The sequence below is a fragment of the Ischnura elegans genome, chromosome 9, assembly GCF_921293095.1.
Source record: "Ischnura elegans chromosome 9, ioIscEleg1.1, whole genome shotgun sequence".
NCBI classification, from domain to species: Eukaryota; Metazoa; Arthropoda; class Insecta; order Odonata; family Coenagrionidae; genus Ischnura; species Ischnura elegans.
This window is the reverse complement of record NC_060254.1, coordinates 30630114-30657347: the sequence shown is the minus strand read 5'-3', so window position 1 is coordinate 30657347 and position 27234 is coordinate 30630114. Positions and strand designations below refer to the sequence as shown.

Here is a 27234-nt window from a genome sequence, read left to right as displayed (position 1 = left end):
AAAAATAACCATCATCGGGTAAAAAATAGAGCTCCAATCTCATGATCCATTACATGTAATGAGAGGGAAGTGGAAATAAAGAAAGGAGGAGGAAGTATCCCCTTGATTCAACAACACACATTTTTCTCCACGATTCGATTATGATAACAGTCTTTCAGTCTTCACTGCCATTATTTCTTACGATACGTAAAAATATCTGCCAGTAACGGAAATCTTCATTCTCATCACCCCAAATTTTAAAATGACAACTTTTGGTTTTAATACCCTATGCAAATCTTCCCAGAGAAATACACAAATCCCACTGACTTTCTTTTCCTAAAATTACATATAAACTACATGCAATAACATTTGCCCTTTCTACCCTGAAAAACACCTTTATGAGAAGATTGATCCATAAATATATCTTATCCACCCGAAAAAATCGACAGCGATTATTGGGCAAAAAATATTTTCCAATACATACATGTACTACATTTAAGTTTTTACAGCTTAGGTCGCATTATCAGCTGACACTTCACCGTAATTACATATTTCCTTTAACATGGAATTCTTAAAGGAAATCTGAGCCCGCATTTTACATAATCCCCACCATCGGTTCCATTTATAGTGCGAACTTCAGTTCCAAATTAGATTTAGCTTTTTCTCATCTTCAGCCTCCGAGTACCCTATCATTTTTCCTACCGCTATGAACCTGAAATTGGATTATATCCCTCCCATCTCATCCCATACCCATTATTTCTCTATTCCCATGAATATTCTATTTTCGCACTCGGTATCCCAGCCCATTCCTTCCGTAATCCCTTTTGGAAACTTTTCTTTGATTCTCTACCTCCTTTGTCCAGCAGCCTTGAATCATTTCTCAAGGGCTGGTTCTCTAAATTTCATCCTTACAATATTACCCCATAAGTCCACCTTCGCGAGCTCTCCCTTCCTCAGTCAATTTCAGTTCCCATATTAAAAAATTCTTTTCTACGTAACATCCCCTTCAACTATCACAAAATTACTTGGAAAGAAAATATTTAATTAACGGAAGATCCATAGAGTTATTACCTTACTATCTTTCACTTTCAAGCCTAACCATTGCTTGAGCAAAAAGCAAGACTAATAATCTGAACAAAAAAGAGTAACAATGATCTGTTCATTGAGCTAGGCTTGGAATAGATTTAAACTACTAGAATAATAATTTTCCCTCTTTCTTCCCTGAGCATCACAATTATATCAGCCTAACACACATACTCTGCTACAGTAACCACGACGTCATATGCACTGGCAAATGGCTCACGACTGCATATTTTTAATTCGGAAAGCCAAATCTCCTGAAAATCTTATTTAAATATTTGTATGTTATCAGTAGCATAGCCAGGATTGAAATGGGGGAGGTTTATCGGAGATTTCGGGGCCCTTCCTGAGTGTATGAAAAACATCCCATGGCAAAGGGATCCGGGGAAAATTTTTGGAATTTTTGATGTTGAAAACGTGATTTTTAGGATTAAAAAACAGTAATTCTGAATGAATATTTATTATAATAAAGTATAATATATATAAAATGAAGTAATAAAGCACAAAGGGGGGTTATAACCTAGAAATCCACGGTGGCTACGCCACTATCTGTTATGCAAATTGTATAATATTGAAATGTATTTAACCCTCTTCCGCTCTAATGGCCACTTCTTTAGTTAATGCAGAATTAGACGATGGGATAATTTGTGGGGAAGAAAAAGGTAATCCAGGATATTATAAAGTATATACATGAAGCGTCACAGAATTCCTCAACATAAAGGCCTAAGTAGTTTAAATGAGAGACCGAAGATAACGCAGTGGAGCCCTCATGCATCACATGTAGCATCACTAGACGTCACCCCCACTTCAGGCTTAGCCAGACTTAGCATATACAAATCTTAGCGAATATATCTTCACGCCAAGATACAATACCCAGTCAAGAGTATAGTCTTAGCTCAACTGTAAAAAATGGCACCGCAGTGCCTATCGTGAGGATTCGACCAGCCGTCGGTTTTTGAAGGAGGCAACCGACAGCTGAGGTCTTTTGCATCATGAGGGAAGGGTATGACAGTAAGGTAAGAGAGAAGACGTTGGCAGTACAGTTACGAAAGACGCTAAGAGAACGACGGATTCCTTCGGACGCGACGGACGGAGTGCGATACGTCAGTACCATCACTATAGCACATGCGGAGAAATCGAACAGCCTCTTAAAGCCACTGCCTGGGTTAGAACCTGGGCTCAAAGGGAGGGAGGCGAATTCACCAGCCACAAAAAAATAAGTAACAACAACTCTAAATGTCTAAATAAATTATTAATTTCTGACATTTCTTGAACCAACGTAATATGGCTCACTCATTAGGACTTACTTCACATTATTAATATTATTTATCCTCTGAGAATAAGGACATAATAAGGCATTAAATCCGGTTGGGGAAAACCAAAAATGTGCACAATATTACCAAAAGTAACACAATATAAAGCACCAACGAAACCGCGACAGGTCTTCATGTGAAACAAAGAAAAATACAAAACTTCCCCGCCCCCTCAGGCTCAACGAGGCTTCGCAAACCCAAAACCTCCCCGACTACTCTTCATGCTTAGAGACATGATTCCCCATAGACAGAAAATTCCCGTCCCAATCGAAATAAATGGCGCCGAAACGCCTTTCCGCGAAGATCCGAGCAGGGCTTGGCGCGGGGCACCAATCGACGAGGCCGCGAGACGGCGAGGCGGCGCAAGATTAGCCGAGCAAAGTGTGATCGAGACCGATATATGGGATCGGTACATTGAAAGAGACAGGGAAGGGGACAGAGGCATCGCACGGTTGGGGAATTGATTTCCGATTTAAGTATTCCGCTACGGTCGAGGACACTCGAAAAATGGGGGATTTTAAACAAAAGAATCGGTGGCCGACACATAAGTTTTTTCTTGCGTCACATGAACTCCCAACTTCCATAGGAACGCCAACTAGGAAGACCATTAATATGAAGACGAGTACACGACGGAAGCACAAAATGTTTTAATGAAGGCTTCACACACCTCCGTAGAACGCAGAATCTTCACGTAGTTCTCACCAAGATTTAAAATATTAAAATCCACCGAAAATAATTTAGAACCACGGTTTCATGACCTTAGACATTCCCCAACGTGGGCTAAAGAATTTATTCCTTGCCAACAAAATCATCGTGATGAGGCTGTTCCTTTAGAACTCAGGACGTACAGATATTTTAGGCGGCATGCGAATGGGACCTGGCGCAGAGATATTTACGGCGAGAAATGAATAAAATGCAAAGAAAATCGGCGTGATTCGTCAAAAAACTGCAACCAGCGAAGTAGAGAATCAGATCAGTACAGTACCATCCCTGCTATTATGTACAGGTAGACACAAAGACTAAATTAGATCCCCCAACGAGTAAGGAGAGACACATTAAGACCGTCCCTTTCACATGTATTCTAAATAACATTTTACGAAAAAAAAAACGCGTTTATAGCGGGGATGTATGTACCTCTTTTCCCTCTCCACACCTGGCTACGCCCAAAAATACAAAGCGCTCTAAAATCGACAAAAAGTTGTTCAGGAATATGCCAACCATGTTTCCTCCCCATCAAAGAAATAGAACAACTAATTACATTTCTCCTTCAGTGAAAGGATTGCCAATTATGGAGGGAGACAGAGAATGTGTATTTCAGCACTTTAGGGAATTGGAAAATATAACGAATGGAAAAAATGTCACAGGAACCAATGTGTTCGAATTTACTCGAAATGATACCTTAGTTTTCAAAAACGGAAAGCAGAATACCTATACTAATTCCATTACGTCAACATACGAATTATAAAAGCCAACAAATTACGGAACATTGCATAAGACTTCACGAGTCTAATAAACTCTCGACACGCACAAAATCAGCTACAAAAATAATTCATCGGGCGATACATACAACAAAAATGCATCAAAAATGAGCCACAGGCTCGCATTTTCGTACATTCGGACCTGCCGCGTGAACGGTGATGAGATTCACATTAATTAACATGGGAAAATAAATCCCAACACCGAGGACTTTATTTCTAAAGCAATTAATGTGAGCATAAAAATGTATGTTTTAATCGATTTGAATGCGTTTTATTATTCATATTCGCACGTAATTACACCACCAGCACAAAAACAAGAAGATTTCAAAAATGAAATCAAGGTTCATTGGAATGTGCAAATATATAAACAATCAAAGGTACATTTAACTTGATAAGATTATTGAAAGAGAGAGGCGAAGGAACTAAAATCTAATAATTAGTAACGAAGTATTTAGTGAAATAATCGTTGGGAGAGTTCATTCGGTGATAAAAGCTTTCGGTAAAAGTTGCTTCAGGTAAAAAAAAACGCTACTGACGAGCAAGATCCCATTTATTTTTACATAATGCCTATAATTATCAATAAAATATTAAATCTATTACGCCTGTAACCTTTAACGTCATATTTATGCTCTCAAGACCGTCGAAACGTAGGAGTCAGATAATTGTTCAAGATAAGTTTTATGTCCCCCTCAACAAAGTAATATCGCGAGTACCTACACATAAATATAAACATGGCCAAGCGGACACAAATATGTACAAAGGTCAAGTTAGTTTGAAAGGGTGGAAGGAAGGGAGGGTCACTTTGACGTCACCGTAGATAGGAAAGAAAGAGATAAAAATTTGTCAATATTAAGAGCAAGGGATTCTGGACAACGCACTATATCCGCTAAATTTTTCCACTACACCCTATCGCAGTTAACTGCACTTGGGCCACAAAACATATACACCCATAACAAATACGACTGCAATTCGAGTCCAAACACAAAGTTAGCTCTCATTTCCAATCAAGAAGACAAAACAAATAAGATTAAATAATTGGCTAGCGGGGAATGAGGAAATTTCAGAATTTTTGTGAATCATTACATCGTTTAGCGTACGCATGAAAATGGAAACTTCAAAAATTCCCCGTTTAAAGTCCATAAACTTCCGGACAAATGCAGCCTTTAGTTTTGGTGAATGGTTAACTTCACAGAAACGGTGTTCGCCGATATGTAATTGCTGTAACGTCTTCTCTCATAAATATATGCATTGACCGTGTTCCACCAATTTTAAAATCTGAAAAAAATTAGGAATATACTTTAGAGTAGGGGTTAGAACATATATTTTTTCGGCGCGTCTATTGTTTCCTAAAATTTTTAATTTAATTTTGAAATTTTCAAACTTATGTAAAAGTTTATATTTTGGTAAATCAGCTGACTTTGGAAAGCATTTCTTATTGATATATATTTTATGAAATAAAATACGACCATTTTTTCTTGATTATTCCCCATTATTAAAGAAAATATTATGTAACTAATACAGATCATGAATTAATAACAGTGAACATGAATTAATAAGGGAAAGATGGAGAAAAATTGGGCTGTTTACTCCGACTCGTTCAAGGTTCACCTGCTGATTACTACGGACATATGACTCGGACTAAGCAAAGTAACAAATTTTAATCCTTTTATTTTTGAACCCCTTTGTAATCGTCGTCCATGAAAATTAATTTTATGCAATAACTTACTCAAAGGTAATGGAAGGATAGAGGAAAGGACATTTAGGTATCACAAACAAAAGTTTTAAAAAAACACAATTGGTGTTTACCTGTCCTAACAATATGCCTATTTTATTTGAAACAATTTTCAGACGTCAAAAATATTACAAAAACGAAAAATTGAATAAGTTCGGCCTCATAATGGGAAACGTGTTCACTGGAAATGTCAAAAACACGATCGGATACAACTTATGTGCGCTGAAAGGGGCATTTGAAACGGAATATTTCAAGAAATTCTCAATACATTGACAAATTTAATGGTAAAAGGAATGAATAAAGAAAAATAACACTAAATCAATCAACATTTTTCAGCCAAAATACAAGCTTGATTCTTATCTCGTTAACCTTAATCCGATATATTCAAAGGAAAAAGATACACCCACAAGTAATTTAAACTCTAATTAATGACAACACAGACGCAATCTTGGTAGTTCTGTTCGAACTTATCTCTAATTAGCAAATGTATGAATACATTTACTTAAAATCTACTGGTTACGTTAACCACCATGAACTTAATACTCATTTCGGGCGGTCTGAACGTATTTATTATCCAATCGAAAAGTTTGTAACGTCATCAGAGATTCGAGAGAAAGCTGTAATTCATCCACGTTCTGCTGTTCTAAAACCCTGATGGCAATCTGAATAACCAAGGCGAATACAGGAATACCTAATAATAATAATAATAAGAATAATAATAATAATTTGTCTTTATTATACAAGCGAATTTAGGACAGAGTTGTCCTCTCTTACAATTAACTTGTTAGACATTCACAAACATCCATGCCCTGGATGGTAGTCAAGCCACCCAGGCGGGATTTGAACCCGCGACCTCTAGGTTGGCAGTCGGGGACTTTACCCCGGCGCCACCGAGGCCGGAACCTAGATGTGATCATTCAATTAACCTCAATGAATACAGTACAGGTGTCATTGTGACTACTACCGCTAACTTGCACATTCCTGTTGGTACGCAAACCCAGACGAATCAATAGCACTTGAGTATCACTTTGGGTACTCGATTGCCATCTTAGCGTCAGAATACCTAAACTTACACTCTCACATCGTACGATACCACATTTGAAACAGTAGGAAATAATATTTTTTCTCCTTACACGCACGAATACGCAATGAAACAAATCCCTACCTCAACACGCCAATTCACGCGACTAAGAAATCATTTCGCATTTATTCAATTGGACAGCATGAACATACTCTTCGCGCAAAAATCGCTTTAGCGCCAACAGAACGAAAAGGTAGGCGAGCTACGGGAAAGAGAGAGAGGGTGGGAGGGGGAAGGCCATAACGAGGACAAGTCCCACGTTGTGGTGGGGAGAAAGGCTTGCCTGCATGGATAGGCATTGTAGAGAGAGATAAGCACCATCGCACCAGCCCGAGCGTTTATCACCAGCACCGCCACCTCTTCCCCCTTTCTCCTTCCCCGCCCCTCCCCGCGGACGAGGATATCGCGAGCCACACCGAGTGACGTCGGCCGGAATCTCTCCGCATGTGGCGGAATACGGCCCCCAGATCTCACCATGAACGCGCAGCCCACGTACATACATATACACCCATCCGCCGCCTTTATTAATACGCTACGTGTCCTGCTTTATTCGCACATGTGCACGAGAAGAGCCGGAGATAGCCACGGCATTGATGCTTCTTCCAACTCGAGAGCTGACGATTCGACGCACAGTGGGCAGAAATTAGAAAAAAATATAAGCTGGCCAAAAATCTCGGTAGTCGTGACTATTGATAAATTAATGGAAATTTTACCGTGATAACAATTTTCAAGATGCAAGGAAAGTTATTTCGGGTGATGTAGAGCATAATTCCGAATAGGAGGGGAATAATTGCTTAAAAATTGCGAGATTAAAGTGATGAGGGAATGATAGTGACTGTGAGCTAGGTGTAATCGTTATACGGGAATATGTACGGAAATATATGATTACTTACTCGATATCAACATTAAAGATTTCAAATACTTTGGTTATTTTCAATAAAGATTGTTAATTTTTTTGTGTCAGGCTGAGAGTCCCGCTCTATTCACAAGAAGAGGCGGAGATAGCTACGACAATGGCGTTTCCAACTCAAGAACTGATGATTCTACGACGGGGCTATATGAAAGAAATTTCACACACTGCGCTCATAACAATAGATAATTATTGCCCACTCACTGATAAAACTGAAATTCCCTGAATTTTCCAGAATATTCGGACCACTTTCACAGTTTAAGAGACTGTTTGATACTTTGTAATCTATCAAAAATCCACATGAATGCCATGTAAGGAATGTGGTGTCAAAATATCGAAGATAAAAGTATTAGTAGTAAGCGGATGAGGAAAAAACACCATTTGGCTTCTACAGCTATTACGTTTTATCTCGAGTTTTTGCTGTTTTATTCGATATTTCATTACTATCTGACACATTGTATTTCCAATTTTTCAAAAGAGCGGCCATCAGGTAATAATACATGGCTCTATTCCACACCACAATAGGCATCTACCATTGTTTCCACACCATTTGTCATCCTAAGGTACATCTCCAGGGTTCAATTCCCTCAAATACTACAGAAAAAGTGAAAAGGGAGAAAATAAGGTGGATGGAGGGGGGCATAAAACAAGTTTCAGTAGTCACAAAATTTGGAGAGGGAAATTTTCAGTTTAAGCTTATAGAAGGGGATTGCCAAGGTCAGTGGGCTTATTTGTGAAATCGACGGGATGCTGGGTGGATATTTCTACCCCTTTCATACAATAGCACCAGGTGAAGCAGGAAACTTTGTCATTTATTTTTACGCATAGTCGTAGCTCAATCTTCTTTCAAATTTAAACTTTTCCTGGTCTGAATTAATGATATTAATGAGTTCTTCATTCATTGCCATGTCCATCCAGAAAAATTGCTAAGCATAGGCCGAGTTTACTAGCGTCTTTTTACATATTTTTTGTACTAACGCAATGAGTTTTTCGATCAATCGAATTCGAGAGTTTTCAAATTCATTAAAATTAACCCATCCTAACTCAGAGCCCTCAGAGTAAACACGGAGTCTGGGTTCCCATCTTCCACATACTAACATTCACCCTAATTCACTTTTGCTCCGAATTTCTCAAATATATTTTATGTAACTAAAAAAATAATCAGCCGCAATTATTTTACCTAATTTTGGATAAAAATGTAGAAAATGAATTCCCCTTAATTATACGAAAACAAAATTATCTAACAGCGGAACGACTCCTGGCTACACATAAAGAGCCGGGTACCTAGAGGATCTCCCACGATGACTTAATGTCGTTCTACCCTCATCTGGTCGCTCCGGTACGTAATGATCACCTTATCAGGTAGTTGGGCAGATCAAATTTGGTCCGCTATAACTTAAAGCATGCATTACGTAGAGACGCCATTAGAGATGAAAAGTGTGACCAGAGCAAACTACCACTTCTGACATCACCAGTTGAAAAATTCCTTAAGAGAAAGATGAACTCTACGATAGCATCAACCGAACTAAATTAGAAATTAAACCAATTTAATCGCACGACCGTAACAAAAGGTATACATATTACCCGAGACATAAGAGAAGACAGTTTGTCATGGCGACTACCCCAGAGCATTGTAGGGATACCCTATATTGCTTCCAAATAAAAACGCTGTAAGAGAACAGCACGCATTCCGAACCCAAGGTAAAGGCTGATTTCATTTTGTGGTTGACACTGGCCAAATTAGTGAAACTGTTTTTCACTCAGACACGTACACGTTTTGTTTATCAAGCCGTTTTGATAACACCTGCGTCATTAAAATGCCACGAAATAAAGCAGTAAAACGCCTTTCTAACTGTCTGCAATTTGCATCTGGGAGTTTTTTCCACAGCCTTAGTCAGCCGCAATGCATATTTCGGTAGCACAACCTCATCGAAAGTAAGCCAATATAATGTAGCGTGATGGGAAATTTTCCATTGCCTCTTATACCAGATCTGGATTATTTATACAAGGCTAATGTAGAGCACAATTGCCAGGCAACTAAACCCTAGCATGGAGCTAACATTACGAACAAGGAGAAAATAATTCCTCGAAAATCCAGTTGTTCAATCAGCTTTTTTCAGGTCCGAAAGATACAAAAAGTAAAATATTGCATAAATACACTGCCATTATGACAACAACAAATAATGCATACTACCAAAAGAAGAAACTTTCTATGAACTAGCTGTGACACTAAGTTGATAAGAATAAATAAACGGCGCTGAAAAAAGCATTTTCATAGCAAATAAAATGATGACAAGGATATAACGGGAGCATGGAAGGTATCTTGAATGAATGAATGTCAAGGCAAGCGAATGGGGTGAGACTTCATAAGGAAGGCTGACGTAAGAATTGACTGTGCCATCGTTGAAATCGTAAGATTACGACATACCGGTTAAACTAGGGGAACGGATTAACGACAAGTCCCAAGACGCACAGTGCGAGGTCAAGAGCGTACAATCGGTGTGACATAATAAGTTCACAATTTGCAATCCAGGCACGTCTATCTGCCATTCTTTCCTATACTTGAAACACTCACTAACTAAACATCAAATTTGGTGTCCACGACATGATCACATCAAGAGGAAATATTGATAATGTTGAATGCATATCACAATTGAAGCAAAATATCGCGCAAAAATCTATGAAAATAGAACCTGCGCGGATGATCAGTTTTCTCGAAAAACAAAAGTAGAACACTCGATGCACACTAATAAAAGACAGATTAATTCAATCCCCGCGCCGGCTAAGCTAAACATAAGCGCTCCGTTGCAAAAACCGTGAGTCACCAGCATGTGATGCGCCGGGTCACATGATCAACTATGTCAGAAGAAGCAATCTACACCTTAACATACCGTGTTACCAAATTTAAAAAATCTAACAAACTTTGGAAAAAAATTTTATACCTCCACTCCCAAAACGTTTCTCCGTAACTTCAGCGCAACAAAGATGAATAAATATTTTCTTTGCAATACACTTACACACAGGAAAAATTAAATTAGACAGCATACAAAATATTTTTAACACGCGCGTGTTTAGCGCCAAAGAATAGCACCGGCCAAACAAAGAAAATACATTTTCTTTGAATACAACCACAGAATACCTAATCGCCGAAACATTTCCCCTCATGGCAGTGAAATTAGGTCAAGTAAACGATAAAACTTAAATTTTAATTTCCTTAAATTTACGCCACATAAAAATTCTCATAACAAAGGGAAAGCCTCGAACTTAGCGCGCTTCATTTAAAAAATCCTCAATTTCATCATAGTGAGATTCCAAATTACTAAACATAATATTAAAATATTGTCTTACTTCAAAAAAACTTCTTCGTCGATAGGCCTACTTTTGATGACAGAATGGCTCGGCATATTCGAAAGATAACGAAAGATTTCCGAATCTCGGAGAAATTTTCCGCGAACCCACACTTCCAAAGAATCCTCTAAAGTCTCCCCTCGATTTCAAATAGAAGATGGAGAGGTCGAGCGCAACACTCGCCGTTCTTTCATCTCGCGTCATGTATCTATAAAGACTCGCCCCACACGACTTAACAATGCATTTTCATCAAAAGGCGGCAATGACACTCTGAGCAGGAGTCAGAACGCGATGTGCCGGGTTCAGGAGGGCCAAGCCCAAAGGCCAGATTGAAAGAAGGGGTCGAAGAAGTGCTCGTCGGTAGACAAGGACGCTTCAAGTGAACATACCCAACCACCACATCTATTGATCCCAATTGCACGAGTCACGAACTCTTCAAGGAGAGTTGAAGAGAAGAATAGGAAGCAAGACGAAAACACTATCGGTCGTCCCTTAAGTTGCCGAACATGATATCACATAAAAATTTAACAAAAATAATTGAGTTTATATGCATTAAAATAAATACTTTCATGATTTCTGAATTCCTACCGCGCTGTTTCACGTCTGGTGACGACATTGTCCCCGACAACATGCCAAGAAACCTACATGGATACGATAATTACCCTCTCCCCACGTTGGTAAGAGACTTATTCACTGAATCCACTCCCGAAATCCAGATATAACTTCTGTCGATCAGAGCAAAGTTAACTGAAAACAACCACAACCACCACCACTTTGGCGTATACACAAAGGTCCATTTCGCATTAAACTTCACTTCAAACCTGAAGATGCCGGCAAAACTGTCGTCATCAGGCATGAAACAACGCGGTGAAAACCCAGAAACCATGATTTATCAATTATATACCGCACCAACTACTCGTCGCGGAAGCCATCTCAAGCAGATTAACATACCACCATTCTCTTATTTCTCACCTACTCCTTTCTTTGTCTTAAGCTTTCGAAAAAATATTCACCAACAGTCGCCTGCAATAGTAGCACATAGTAGTACAGTCTGACCAGTGCTGACCAAGTGACCATCTCCTAAGCGATGGAATCCACCGGTTGGTGAATTTCACACATTCGTGGTAGGGGAACTCGAAAGGTTGCTTGGGATAGGTGAGGGTAAAGTTCTCTTGAGATTAGCCACATGCTAGTGAATTGCACTCATTCGATGTAGAAGGAGCTAGGCCCTTTTTCTACAATATCTGTGCCCACGAGGCTAGCACGCTCCCCAAATCTTTGCAAAAATAATAGGAATACGATGCTATCCATCGAGAGTATTATTTTTCATGGAAAAATACTACATAATACGCGTACATGAATACTGGATTGAGTAATCAAAATATCATCATGTGACCAGCCGCGCTCAAAATCGCTGGGTCGGTAGTCATCGGAAGGCCATCGACTTAATATCCCGAAACAAGTGTAAATTCATCGTTACTAATTTTGTGGGAATATTACATTTCACAAAGATTAAAAATACAGGGTATACTAAACCAATGATTTTCTGTATTTGCAAATGCGTCATGCTGCCACTCGGACACACAACCACTCTCAATCCTTACGTCGAGTTTATGAGAGGCTAAGTGCCTTTTCATTATTTCGGAAAGCTATCTTCTCCATAAATAACTGAATATGCATCGTCCTGCTTAGAAATATTAACTAAATCATCACTAGCTAGCGGAGCCGCGAATTTCCCATTGATTGGACAACCCAATAGTAGATATGAGCTCTCACTGTGTACGATCTTAAGAGCTCAGTTGACTTACCCCGACGGTAGACGCAACTTGGTTAATTGATTGATTGAGGCAGGTGTAGGGGAGTGTTTCTGGTGGTCGACTAGGTATCGTGCTAACTATCCATAAGATATCACATTCTCATCGTTATCTCAAGTTAGAAAAGTTTGCTAGACTGCAGAAACGGGGTAACAAGAGTCATACAGCGACGTACTGACAAGGCACGGCTAGAGCATGCAGTGCCATACCCTCTACCGGAGAGAGCAAATTCGGATCTAGGTACATAATCTCATTAAGAAGCATGTATTTGCGTTCGAGTATGATAACAAAACTCGAGAACCACAACAACGTAAACGTTTTTGCAGCGCGGGTAATGGAGGAACTACCATAGGCCACACGGTTTTCTCCCGTACGAAACGAGAGCGCTCACATAACAATAAATGCAAAGCTCATTTACAAAAGCTTCCATTATTTCACAAAACTTAATTTTAAATAAATATATCATGAACTTAAGACGCCTAGCGGTGAAAATAATATTCAAAAAAGGTTCTCACTGTCGTAATTCCGCAAATTTCAGCAAACTTCCGAAAACGGTGATCCATTAATACGATCAAATATATTTCCGTTAATATGATCGAATATTTCCGATCGATTGGACCACCCATTTTTCATTATAAGTTCCCCATTGACCTGCCAAACCAAAATACTACTAGTGATATTAAATGGATTTTATTAGCACGCGGCTGGTTTTTACAATAGCTAATAAGAGTAAAAGAGCCACTATATACATGACTCCAAAAATTGTACGATATACCCACGCCTAATGAAAGCAACAACGTACTTGAAAACTCCGCTTTGGTTCCTTCGCCTCCCTTTTCCTACCCCCGAACGCGACGCTCAATAATCGTAGGATGTGCGAAGGAATCACACAATCCACCGTCCACGAATATCTTGAAGTCGCCAACGAGAAATCGAAAAATCCCTTCCTCCAAGGGGCATCCTGAGTAAGGCATGTAATTGCGGATCTATTTTTTGTCACATGGCAAACGTGCGTCGACAACAGAGATGAATTCGGCAGAGAGTGGAGCATAGAAGCACAGCGAGCCTTGGAGGAGAGGCGCCAAAAGAACTCGATTTCAATTTCCAAAACGGTGAGGGGCACTGCCTTTGGCACTCCACGCAAATAAAATAGGTCCTCGAGTATGCATCAACCCTTAACTCCCGAGAGGGCATCCTTCAGTAAAGGGATATATCAGCACATTACGAAAGATATTGTCTTAACTGACGGAGCCCCAGTATAAACGATCCCGGAGGCAGAGCTGTGCCCCTACATTTAAGCACACGACAGCAGAGCAGCTCCAGGGACACCGCAAGTGATAGGTCAAATTACGCATTTTTTAGGACGATGAAATAAATTATTTTTCACAATATCCCAGTAAATAGACGCATAAACAATAGGATTGATTTATTCTGGGGTAAAAATAAAATATTCGCCTTTACAAATATCGCGGGACGAAAAAAAGTATATAAAACTAATTGAAATATATAAAAGAATACTTTCTTCATACAATAAGCGTGCACATTCAAACATAAAACCTCTCACTTCCAGCAGCCAAACTAAAATAAGCTAAATTAACATTTGTGATTATCGCGATCACGATTATCCGAACAATCAATATGAAATCATCATTCGAAAAAATAACCTTATTAAAGGAGCCTCTATGCTCTAAATTATAGCAAGTGATAAATACTAACATTATTAATGTGACAACTGTGCATATGAGGAAAGCAAATTACAGTTTTCAAAACAGAATATGAATGTTTTCCATCATATAATACAAAATGGCTTTACAGTACTGAAACAATTGGGCGAGGTAAATAGGCGCGAGAAAATCTTAATTACGAACTGAAGTGAGATACATCACTCGATTACCGATAAACCAGATTTAAATGAGCAGTGCCAAGGAAATACTACGAATATATCGCCTTCTTGTTTCCATTAAAATAATATCTATCACTGATAGTCGACTTAAGCCGCAGAAACGTATTTAAAATCCATGAAGTCCAGCATGTCATGCATTCGAATAAAATTTAAAATATCCAGGGTTTTAATTGAATGAAAAGGAGATCACATTCACGAATTTAATAACAATTGAAATGGCAAAGAATACTGTAAAGCGATAATTCAATGACAATCACCGCAGTAATGTTAAATTGGGTCACAAAGATCCCATGTTTTGGAAAAACAAAGGGCGATGCCAACTCGAAATTTCAAACTATTTCATACATCGTCACAGGAAGTTAAAGTAAATTTTCCACAAAAAATCGACCCAGGGTCCCCAGAATACATTCATCCGACAAAAATCAAACCTCGTCACCCAAAAATTTCAAAATTAATAAAATGGTGTTGTTTGTATACAGCTGTCAGCGTATTACGCAAGCCCGAAAGACACACCTCTTCCGCAGTACGTCACAAGGTTGTCAAGAGAAAACATGTCAAACCGGGTCCTAGGAATAATTCGAGGGATACCATAAAATTGAGGCGGATCATAATGAGAGGAATTAAAAACAGAATTTTAAACTCCACTGTAAGGAACACATTAAATAAAAACTTAACAAATAATTGAACATCAACACATCTCATCAAAGCATGACAAGCAGCGACAAACGTCAAGCTGGGTCCGTGAAGCTCTTGGCATTATCATTCTTCAACTCGGCGATCGAACACAGTGAAAAGTAATTATTCCTCATGATTGCCTCCCATATAAACAACTACAAATTCAGAGGGCGGCAAATAAGGCGCCATCTTAACATAGCTATGAATTACCTTCGCTACTTGAAAGTGTTCGCTCCGAAGTGTTTCCACAATCTCTTGATCAACCCTCGGCTGCTGGCTGACAGATGATCTGAAGCCGTCTAAAACACCTTTAAAGGTGAACTTCTTCATTTTCTAAACACTGAACCAACGATCTCCATTTACCTATCACAGCATCGCAATGCCCCGTCACCACAATCCAAATCCAGAACCTCGTCTGCTGGAATATGAGTACAGACACCACTGCCGCAATGCATTATGGGTAAACACAGGGGTTGGGACGTATTAACTGGGAATTTTTTTCGCCCTACGTGCCATAAAATTTAAATTCATAATACCATAATGGAATTTTAATATTTATATACCCTTATTTGATTTATGATTGATTTTTTCTGCTCTTTTCAAGTGTTTGTGGGAAATTGATTTTTTTCCACATCCCTAAACAAATGAGTTTCGTTGAGCGCCTGTTCAATTTGCAACGCGGCGAATAATTTTGATCAATTTGCATGGCAAATAGTTTCGAGGTCTTCATGGGAAAACGTTTGGCTTTGTAATCTAAAGTTAATAGTACAACGAACGTCTGTATGTCACTCAGTCTCTCTGTTATATTTTTTTAACGAGTCACCTCCTAAAGGCATTTAAATTTATGAAATGAGTTCTTCGTTCTTTAAGTCTATTAAAGCCGTCGGTGCCGTAAGTGTGTACTTCTCCACTAGAAGAGCCAAAATAAGGTGAATGGTGAATACAGTTCAAATTTGTTGCACGTTATAGAATCTTTGCATTCCTTTAAACGATTCCTTTGTTTATAGACGCGCCGGTGGAGTCATTTTGGCTTGGACACTGTTTTCTACGAAGGATTCTCCCACTGAGTATATAAATGCTTACGTAAAATATGATGGTTCAAAGCTCGATTTTTCAAAGTTCATGGCCGAGCCAATCACCATACCTGAAACCATTCAAGGTGCAATGAACGAAATGACAACGAAAATGGAATTGATGATCATGGGAATCCAGGTACCTTAAGGATACTTTCCCCTCCAGCTTAATTCAAGCCTTTGTCTTTTTGCTTTATTAGGTAACGGGGAAATTAAAATAAGCTGTATCGCTGGATTGATAATAATAATTCCTCTTGTATAGCCGTTCTTACATTCCAAGATTTTACCTCAAACTGGAGCGCATTTAATGGACATGTATGTACCTTGTTATGATTTATGGTATGAGTTTACGAAATGTTTAATAGTTTTTGAGCACACCTACCAGATATTCAGAGGAAATGTGCGAGCAGGAACACGTACCTGATACTCGAATATTTATTTAAACGCTTGGTTATGTGAAGCTTGAAATTCCACAAGCTCAAGACTGAAATCTATTCTTAGGAATTATGTATTAATATATTGGTGGGAAAAGAATTGCTTCTATTTTAAGACCATATTTTTCATACTGTGGATACAAGAGGTAGTGATAATTGCTATGTATTTCCTCGACTCACTTAAAGAAGAATGTTTTAAATTCTACATGTGGATGTAACCGGATGGAGGTTCAAGTCAATTAACCTGAATTAAGTTGAAACTTGTCTCTGAGTAATGATGTTTTGAATGAGGCAAAATGGAAAATGGTTTCATCTATCGACAGTGTGAATCTCTTTTCAAATAATAAACCTGAAAAATAGAATGATGCACATTAAATTCAGCGTCACTACAAAAAGTCTCCTTTTGTCACATCCTCCATTGCCTAGGCATTCCTCCTTAAAATGTGTCAAGGGCTTGGCTGGTCTTGTCTCTTTGTAGGATTTGTAATTGCTAATTCCCTCTGCGGAAATTAAATGGAGAATTTTGTCACAGAGTACATAGTAATCATTTATTCCTTACTGCAGGGAAATTTTTAATAATTCTAGTTTCACCTTCATGGATGTAAAAAGGGTTCAATGAAAGAATTTCAGTGGGAATAAATTAAGTATTCATTTGACTGTAAATAAATTTAAATGTAAAAGACTCATTCAGCAGTTTGATGACTTACCCATCTGACTGGGAGTAGTGAGAACTCACTTTGAAGAAATGGAATTATTTTTAGGAAAGACATATACCTATGCTGTTCGTAGATAGGGTGTATACAAATGCATTTTGAAATCCATTCCCCACCATAGTGGTTAATGATTAAAGCTACAGCTTTAATTCCTAACTGAATTGAGCCCCTTCACATGATTTGACCTTGGCAGGTAATAAGCAAGAGTCAGAGTTATTCAATCAATAATGCGTGCAGGCAGTGGCGGCTGGTGGTAATTTATCTAGGGTGTGCATTAGAGCAGATATAGGATGATTTAAATATATTATGTTAATCCTAATCCATGAGCATTATATTTCGTCATAATAGAATACATAGCAAGCAAAACATATCACTGGTACATTCTACCCTTAAAATTGCTTGACCAGAAATAATATTAGCATGCATCAAAATAATTATTCTAAACACACCTTTACAAGTGATGGTAGATGAAATTCATTCTCCTTTCCTTACACCCTATGAGGAAGTAGTGCAGAAAACGGCTATACAGATGGCTGTGTAGACGGACTAGGATCCTGGGCGCAGGTAGTGTAGGTGGCGGCTACACCACTAAACTACCTGCAATTCACTCACCAAAAATATGCGCGTGCGCACTCGCATCGTTTTGAGTCTGCTCCCATCACCCATTTGAACAGCACATACCCCCCCGCTTACCTCGTCCCGCCCGAGCACCCATAACCGATCACATAAACGGAATATGCGACCGGCGCGATGCCACGGGATCGCACACTTGTAGAGCGGTGAATTCGTAAAGGAGATAGCTGTAGCGTTCGGAGGCTCATGTTTCTTGCATATGTAGACAGGATTTTTATCCTTCTCGTGGCAAAGGAATTGTTTTCTTTTATAATTCATTCATCTTTGGGTGTGCACTTGCTAACATGCGTATACGCACGCGCCGCCACTGCGTACAGGGCTCTAAAATTATATTTTTTAATATAAATAATGCTTATGTTTGTCAAACAGGCTGATTTCTGCAGAGCACTAGAAAATGAAGAAGAGGGTGGTGACACTTTCAAAGTTGATAGATGGGTACGTGAAGAAGGTGGAGGTGGCATAACTTGTGTTCTTCAAGATGGTCAAACCTTTGAAAAAGCTGGTGTGAATATTTCCGTAGTGTCAGGACATCTCCCTCCAGCAGCTATTGCCCAAATGAGAGCAAGGTATCAATATTTATCTCCTATTTTATGTATTATTTCATATTCAAAATAGTGTATGATGGTTTTCATTATCATCTAGAATTTTGTTCTAGATTTATGTGCAGAAAATCAGTGTAAAACTCTATAAAAGTTATTCAGTGTAAAACTGGTCATTAGTATTTTATGGTTTTTCATTGATTTTGTTTTAATGTCCTGATGTTTTCAATAAAGATTTGTTGGTTCCGGTACCCAGGTTCTCGGTACTGCCAGTCCTTCGTACCGGTATTGGGAACCGATTGCATAAAATCGGTTGTTAGGAACGGGCATGGAGCAGTGAGGAGCATTTATTCCATCTAATTCTGTTTTCAAGGAACCCCTGTTTGGTACTGCAGGTTATATTACTGACAAAAAAATTATTAGATTCAGATAGGGTAAAAATGTTGGATGGGGGTGTTCAGAATGTCCACCTGGGTTACAGAAGGTGTAAAATAACTTGGGTATGGAAGTGCTTGTTGAAATTGCTTCTCTGATAAGACAAAGGATAAAGAAGCAAGTAGTATTCATTTTGCCCATGAGTATAGAAAATGTGCATGGAAAATTAGCATTTTCCTGTTGAATTCCCTATGTTATCTAAGACTGACTGTGCTGCCATCTAACGGATGGTTGTTGCATAGGCAACGATGAGATGGAGGGAAATCTCCAGGTTGAGAGAAATTATGACATCAGTATTGATAATCAGACAAATTTCTTCACACTTCAAGAGTATTCTAGAACAGGAAATCTTATATGATTGCAGACTGCCATGGAACCTTGCTTATTTAACAGATCTTGATGGTTAAGTACAAGGTGTGCATTTGGGAGATAGTGGGATCGAATCCCAGTCAAGGCAAATGATTATCCCTGCGTGGAACTGTCACATTCTTTTGGGGGTGATTCTATTAAGGTATGCTGTTGAACAGTCAATGATTATTTCTTTGAATAATGTCTATGGTGAGCACTATAGCATCGTAAGTTCTGCCTTTAGCGTTGGGGCCGTACTGCCATGTGCAAAAATAGGCTATGCGTTTTATGTTGGGTTGTGTAAATCATCTTGTCTCCTGTAGGCAAGGTGTTGCATGCAATATCAAAGCAAATGATTTTTCCTCTACAGAATTTTCTACATGCAATGTAAAAAAGCCATGAATTGCCTACATTATTACCTCTGACCCGAATATGATCTCAGAATCTTGAGAAGCTAAAGCATTGTTTGTCCTGTAGTTCTTGTAAAATTATTGATCCCTTTTAAACTCTAAATGATATGTTACAGAGGGAAGAATTTCAAGGAAGGAACTTCATTACCATTTTTTGCTGCCGGTGTAAGTTCTGTAATTCATCCGCGTAATCCTATGGTTCCAACCATTCACTTCAACTACAGATATTTTGAAGTCAAGGACCCCAGCGATAACTCTGTTCAGGTTAATTGATGAAAATATTTATGTAAGTTCCTGTTCAGATTGAATATATGACGGCTATTTACCACAGTTTTTTGCTTACAGTGGTGGTTTGGTGGTGGCACAGATCTGACCCCATATTACCTCAATGAAAGTGATTGTACACACTTCCATAAAACTTTAAAGGATGCATGTGATAAACATGATAAAAGTTACTACCCAAAATTTAAGAAGTGGTGTGATGATTATTTCAACGTAACACATCGGGGTGAGTTGGAAAATTTCTTTCTGCCATCTTTAAATTGTTTGGAGTAATTATAATATTCCCTCTCGCTCTTAATGCTTAATTGCAGTAATTTTTCTCTTGGAATTCAAAACATTAAGGAAAATAGTGTAACCACTTGATTTTTTCCTTGTGTTACTGTGTATTTCAATAGATAATATCATATATATAACACATTTATTGCAGTAATAATTAATATAATAATCAAGGTGACTATTATCATAAATGTATTATCTCGAATATAATTATGTATGTATCTCACAACTACTACAAGATGCTTGGGATTATAGAGCTATAGTAAACTTAATTGATTTTACATCAATGAGGGACTGAGGTTTAAATGAAGAAAGAAAAGATTGTAAATGTTCAAACCCAATTTTTAGAAAAATTGACCAAAGCTCCTGCACATGAATAACTTAATTTTAATATAATAATTTTCATCAATTGCCAAGAGTTAAAATGGGTGGAAAATTTTTGTCCAAAATATTGATGATTGATAGAATTGACCATTGGTTTAATGACTAGATGAATGGGTGATCTAAAATGAACCTGCGATTAGGTTTTAGTTCCACTGCATTGTGTGGCATCTCCTGAGTGAGAGCTTAATCATTATTTTCATAGCGATATTTGTATTCTGTTTAATCAAGATTGTGCTGCTAGCTTATTTTGCTGTTCTTTCATTGATCTGGCTATTCTGAAGCATGATTTTTTATACAATAGGTGAAAGAAGAGGTGTTGGAGGAATATTTTTTGACGATCTTGACGCCCCATCAAGAGAAGAGGCTTTTGCATTCGTTACTGAATGCGCCAGGGCTGTCATCCCTTCTTACTTACCGTTAGGTAAGGTCAAAACTGACAGAATGAGTAGTATCAAACTTAAAATGTGTATTAAATTATTCAAGAGTGGCATAGTGCTCCCAAGAAATAACCTTCATTAATTTTGCTTATAGCATAATTTTTATGTTATGCTTCTGGTGTAATATAACTGAGCACCCTTAGTATGATTCAATTTCATATATTTTCAGATCCTGGTTACAATTGGCATTGCTTTGGTGTAATCTTGTGTTTTAATGTTCAAAAAATCATTGAATTTTTTTATATTTTCACTGTTTTTATATTTTGGAAACAGTACTTCAATCTAGAATTTCTGTGACCAAAAGGAGATACATATTTAGTTTCTGGAATCCTTTCTCTTTGCTGATCGTTGATAGGATGAGGTAATGCATTAGTGAAAGATGATTGTTTCCTTTTGCAGTGAAAGAGCATAAAAATGATGGCTATGGATATGCGGAAAGACAGTGGCAACTGCTGAGAAGAGGAAGATACGTAGAATTTAACCTCATCTATGACAGAGGAACAAAATTTGGACTATTTACCCCAGGAGCTAGATATGAGAGCATACTTATGTCTCTTCCATTGGCTGCTGTACGTATATAGATAGATTTTGGTTTTGTTTTCCCCTGCTGTTACTAATTTTATATTTCTATTTTGCAGAAGTGGGAGTATATGCATTCTCCAAAAGCAGGATCAAAAGAGGCTCATCTGACTGAAATTCTTAGAAATCCTAAAGAATGGGTGTAAAACAACATGCTATACCCAAAAAGAAGTTATAATTGTTATGAAATATTCTACCTAACATATTTTATAATATTGAAAATTTTAACGTTGGTGTTTTTATTTGTATAGCTGTTGATGAACTCAAATGCGTGGTGATATGATGAAGCATGACTTGGAGCATAGTGATCAAATCATATTGCATTTCTGATTTTGATGAATGTAGAATTAGGTTTTTGTACTTTATGATATAAATATTTTGATAATGTTGTTGCTGATTCATCATTAATTCTTATGGCCTTGGCCTTGACTGAACTTTATATTTTCCCTTTATTTACAATGTAATCCTCTGTGTTTTTGAAGTAATTCCTGTTTTTTTATTTCTGGTCATATTTTGAGAAATATATAACAATGGTGTTTATCTTTGCTGTAAAAGCTGCTTTGCTATACACACTTATTTCGATTACCTGGAAGTATCAAGTTCCCTGACACTCTAAATTACATATTTAGTTGTATGTGCTCCAATTCCTACGTGAGAGAGAATGATAATATAATGCAGCATACTCTAACAATATGATTTATGATGCTGAACTAACAATAATACCATGTTGCTAATTATTGCTTATTAACCCTTAGAGTGCTTATTGGTACACACATATATTGCACTTGGACACTTTCCCTCACCATAAGGATCGCTAAGGGGCTTAACTCTACCAGACCAGCCCTTGTGGAAGGGGATACCTCCTGCACAGGGGGTCTTTTCTGCACTGGCTGGAAGCTACAATTGTGAACTCCAGCAGCCTAAGGGTTAATATGCTCCAGTGCCAGGCTTCTTTGAGCACCAATGGTAGATATGTAATAATAATATTTATTCACCAAAGTGGCAATATACATTGCATGGTTTCTTCACAAAAATCAAAGTGAATACATAAATACAAATTACATAAATATAGATATTGGGTAGCTTCCTTCATCAAAGAAAACTAAAGGCATTGATTGCAATTCGTTACCCACCATTAGTGTATTCATAATATACAAATTATTTGGTTTTAGAAATCCCAGTTTAGACGAATGTTATGGTCAATTTTAACCTCATTTTAAAATGGCCAGATACCCATGCGATGCCACTTCGTGTGACGCCACAGGGACCTAGATGCTATACGAGTAGTTGGGAGTTTTACGTAGTGTGAGATTATCAATGCATGCACGAGGCACAGAGCTCAGGGAAACATTTCTTAATAATCACCTATCAAAATTGCCTATGGTCGAAAAGTTTCCTTCCTTTGATAGGGTATTATTAATCTTTATTTAAGCCAAGCGCTACCTGCTAGCAGGGTACTGCACGCTACCCCCATGCTCCGCAGCAAGCAACCTGCATCGTAGCGGTGTTCACAGCCTCACACCCAGGTGGCCTCCAACAGCAGCAGCCAGACGTCACATGTGGTTTTCCCAGCATTCACGTGTACTAAGCTGTCGTGTTTTTGCGCGCTTCAAAATTTTCACTTTTCATTTAATTGTGAAAAATATATATTATCATCCTGCTAGCAGGGTACTGCACGCTACCCCCATGCTCCGCAGTAAGCAACCTGCATCGTAGCGGTGTTCACAGCCTCGCACCCAGGTGGCCTCCAACAGCAGCAGCCAGACGTCACATGTGGTTTTCCCAGCATTCACGTGTACTAAGCTGTCGTGTTTTTGCGCGCTTCAAAATTTTCACTTTTCATTTAATTGTGAAAAATATATATTATCATTTAAAAATCTAAAAGCATGAAATACGTACTCTAGGAGTAATAATCTTTTGATTTAGGCAATGAAAAAAAATAGGAAACCATCCTATTGGAAATCATGAGAAAAGGAAATGTAGAGAAAAGAAGGCATTAAACCACCCATGAAATGGAAGTAGAAACAATTCAATCCTCCATTCAAGCTCTTTTTCTATCAAATTCCATACATGTATTCCTTTCTCGAAGGTGAACTGAAGTATGCATGAAGCTTTCTTATGATATTTTCTGAATAAGTAGCAAATTATTGTTTCCTCTAATTGATAAACTCGCCTGTAGCTAGTCTGAGGGGGCCCGTGCCCCCTCAAAAATTTGTTATGGGTGTAAAGAAAAGATGTGTTGGGCTTGTAGATTTTCCCCGGAGTGTCCATATAACAAGATTTGAGTTATCAGGGTTCTAATGTTGATCATATGACTCTTCTAAAATGCTCAAAAAAATTAAAACTCAATACCTACAAAATTTCCCGGGGCAAGATCCCCGGTTTGGGCCCCCCCAATATTTTTTGTAAGTCGGCACCCCTGACCCATTCCCATGACAGGCAACAGATTTATGATGTGGTTCGTACCTCAAGTATCTTCCCTCAATATGTTACCTGAAGCCAATGTCAAAAGTAGATGATATCTTTTGGGAGGAGAAAAGACTATAATCTTTCATATCAATGTAAGATTAGGATACATAATTTTAAACTAAGGCGCCTCATGATCAGCAGTGGATTAAGGTTGGTGTTATAGGGTGATTATCAATTTAGTGGCACCTTGGTGGTATGCAATATCTCTCATCAGCAGTAAGTCTGATTTGTGTAAACAAGTGGCTTTTAGATACATAAATTATTTTTAACATTTTATGAAGCTAGTGAAATATAACCTTTCATTGGAGACACCTTAAAGATTGCAATCTTTTCAATGTTTCCAGAAACCTGTTCTAACTCCAATACTGCTCATAATATTTTATACTGTCATTCCGATTCAACCAACGATTAATCTGTGGCGTGAAACAGGGTGGGATTTGTGAAATCAGAGAGTGGTATGCATCACAATGCATTAAGTTCTCAACGTGCACAACAAGAAGGAAGCCCATTACTGCCAACAATGTAAGTTAACTGTCTGGATCTGCTGATGGAGAGAGCAGCAGGTTGAGCCTCCTGAGAGATTTATCATACAGTGTCTCCTTTAGAGCCTTTTGAGCAGCAACAAAGACATAGGCTCCAGGAAAGGAGTTCTACTATGTCTAGTGTCTAGAAAGAGGAGCATGGAAGACAACAGGTTTGGCCTCAGAGGAGAGAGTTCCGCAACCTATAATGTCTCCGGCAAGCGTGGGTAGGAGCATTCAGCATATGTAATTCTGAGAGTACAAGGTCAAACTCAATTGAGGCACTGGGTGACTGACCCTGGCCACTTTTTGCTAAATTGTGATTAGGGTGGCAATACAGCAGCTACACAGTGTTTGGCCCTCGTGAGTTAACCATCAGGGTTCCCACTCTAACTATAATATAAAATTCACGGTTTTTTCCAGGTTTTCACGGTCTAAATGTCGTCAAATTCACGGTCTGTTGATAAGCCATTTTAAGCAAAAATATTGATGATGTAACAATCACCGGACGCGCGTTAACTAGAAATTTATCAAACGAGACGGACGTCGTGAATGCAACGCAGCGATGAAAGTACTCTCTCTCATGACCTCACCTACTGATATCAAAATTCAGGGCCGGCTAGAGGTTGCGAGTGGGAAGAGAAGAAGTATCTGATTTTTCGCCAGAGTAAATTAACACTTAGCTTACCGGTCTTCCACTCACAGGCTCATAATATGTCGTCATGGTACACGGACCAATAATTAGGCTTCAAATACACGTGAGGAGATAAATCCGTGGACAGTGTCTGCACGTGACTGACCCGTGAGTGAGGCATTAAATTAAAAATTTAAATTAATTATGCATCTGACTGATCAATTTAATTTTAAGATCTTAAAAATTATTTATACATCTGACACCCTCAGGCTAAATATTCATAATTTGTCCATACAAATTTGAAAAGACCAGATAAAATCATATAAAAAAAGGCTATAAAGACCTTTAAAAAGATGGAAAACATCAATTCATCATTTAAGTAATGTTAAATAACCATCACCATATCCCCTTAAATTGCAGCAATACATTTTTTATGTAAATGATTTAATTGTAAACAAATTCATTAGGATAAAATTCTGAAATTGAATGAATACCATAGGCACAGATGTTGCTTCTTAGAAATGAATGGACAGATTAATATTGGAATTTACCTCATTTCAACACCTGAATAAAGAACTTAAATCGTCTGTCAAAATGTGTAAATTGCCACGATGCATATTATTTATCATCCAGGAGACATAATTAGCAAATAGCTATATTAAGTTACAGTAAAGTTTTGATTGACATCACATTTTTGAATGGTAAAGAAGCCCTAATTGAAACGGGCAGTTTCTACGTTCTTGGTGACAAAATCTGATGCAATAGGGTAGTTTCCTTCATCAAAGAAAACGAAAAGCATTGATTGCGATTCGTTACCCACCATTAGCGTATTCAAAATATACAAATTATTTCGTTTAAGAAATACCGGTTTAGACGAATGGCAATGGTCCATTTTTATCCTCATTTGAAAAGGGCCAGATTAGCACCCATGCGATGCCACTCCACGTGACGTCACAGGGACCTAGTTTCTACACGAGAGGATAGGAGTTATACATCGTCTGAGGTTACCAATGCATGCATGAGGCGTAGAGCTCAGGGAAACATGTCTTAATAATCACTTATTAAACTGGCTTAGGTCGGAAAGTTTTCTTGATTTGATAAGGTATTAATAATCCTTATTTAAGACGAGCGCTACCAGCCAGCAGGGTACTCAGCTACCCGCTAGCAGCCTGCGTCGTATCTGCGCTAAGCCTCGCCTCAAGGTCACCTCACAGGAGGGCAGCGGGAACCAGAAATAAGTCTCACGGAGAGATTTCCTGGCATTCATACTTACGCGTCGCGTTTTCGCGCGCTTGAAAATTTTCACTTTTCATTTAATCGCGAAAAATAGATATCGTCATTTAAAAATCTAAATGCGTGAAACACGTACTCCAGGTGTAATAATCTTTCGATTTAGGCAATAAAAAAATAATAGGAAACCCTATTTAAGTTTCTCAAAAATTATTCCAATGGAATGAATTTAAAGCCATTTCAGGGTTCCCACTCCAACTAAATCATAAAATTCACGGTCTAAATGTTGTCAAATTCACGGCCCGTTCATAAGCCATTTTAGGCAGAAATATTGATGATGCAACAATCACCAGCCGCATATTAACTAAAAATTTAACAAACACAATGCAAATGCAGGAATGCAAGTGCTACCTCTTATTACGTCACCTATTGATACCTAAATTCAGTTCCAGCTACAGGTTGCAAGCGAGAAAATGGATAGAGCAGGGAAGTGAAGAAGTGTCTGATTTTTCACCAGAGCTAAT

General features: G+C 38.2%; 2 protein-coding genes across 6 annotated transcripts in view; one reads left to right on the top strand and one right to left on the bottom strand.

Moving 5' to 3' along the window:
• The window catches only part of LOC124165987 (syntaxin-binding protein 5), a 598839-nt gene extending 583090 nt beyond the window's left edge, over nt 1-15749 (bottom strand). For 3 of the 5 annotated variants that reach the window (XM_046543554.1, XM_046543555.1, XM_046543556.1), the window contains exon 1: nt 15524-15748. In XM_046543554.1, the coding sequence (XP_046399510.1) occupies nt 15524-15643 (120 nt within the window). In that variant the 5' untranslated portion in view covers nt 15644-15748. Of the gene's footprint in view, nt 1-15523 lie in introns of all 5 variants that reach the window. The other 2 variants (XM_046543552.1, XM_046543553.1) reach the window with 1 other exon arrangement.
• A 229-nt stretch (nt 15750-15978) lies between these two features.
• LOC124165652 (oxygen-dependent coproporphyrinogen-III oxidase) lies at nt 15979-22245 on the top strand. Its single transcript, XM_046543127.1, has 8 exons — nt 15979-16242; nt 16321-16525; nt 18536-18732; nt 20015-20162; nt 20244-20406; nt 21142-21261; nt 21677-21846; nt 21916-22245. The coding sequence occupies exons 1-8, from the start codon at nt 16163-16165 to the stop codon at nt 22000-22002; spliced, it is 1170 nt and encodes a 389-aa protein (XP_046399083.1). The 5' UTR covers nt 15979-16162; the 3' UTR covers nt 22003-22245.
• Nucleotides 22246-27234: the final 4989 nt, after the last annotated feature.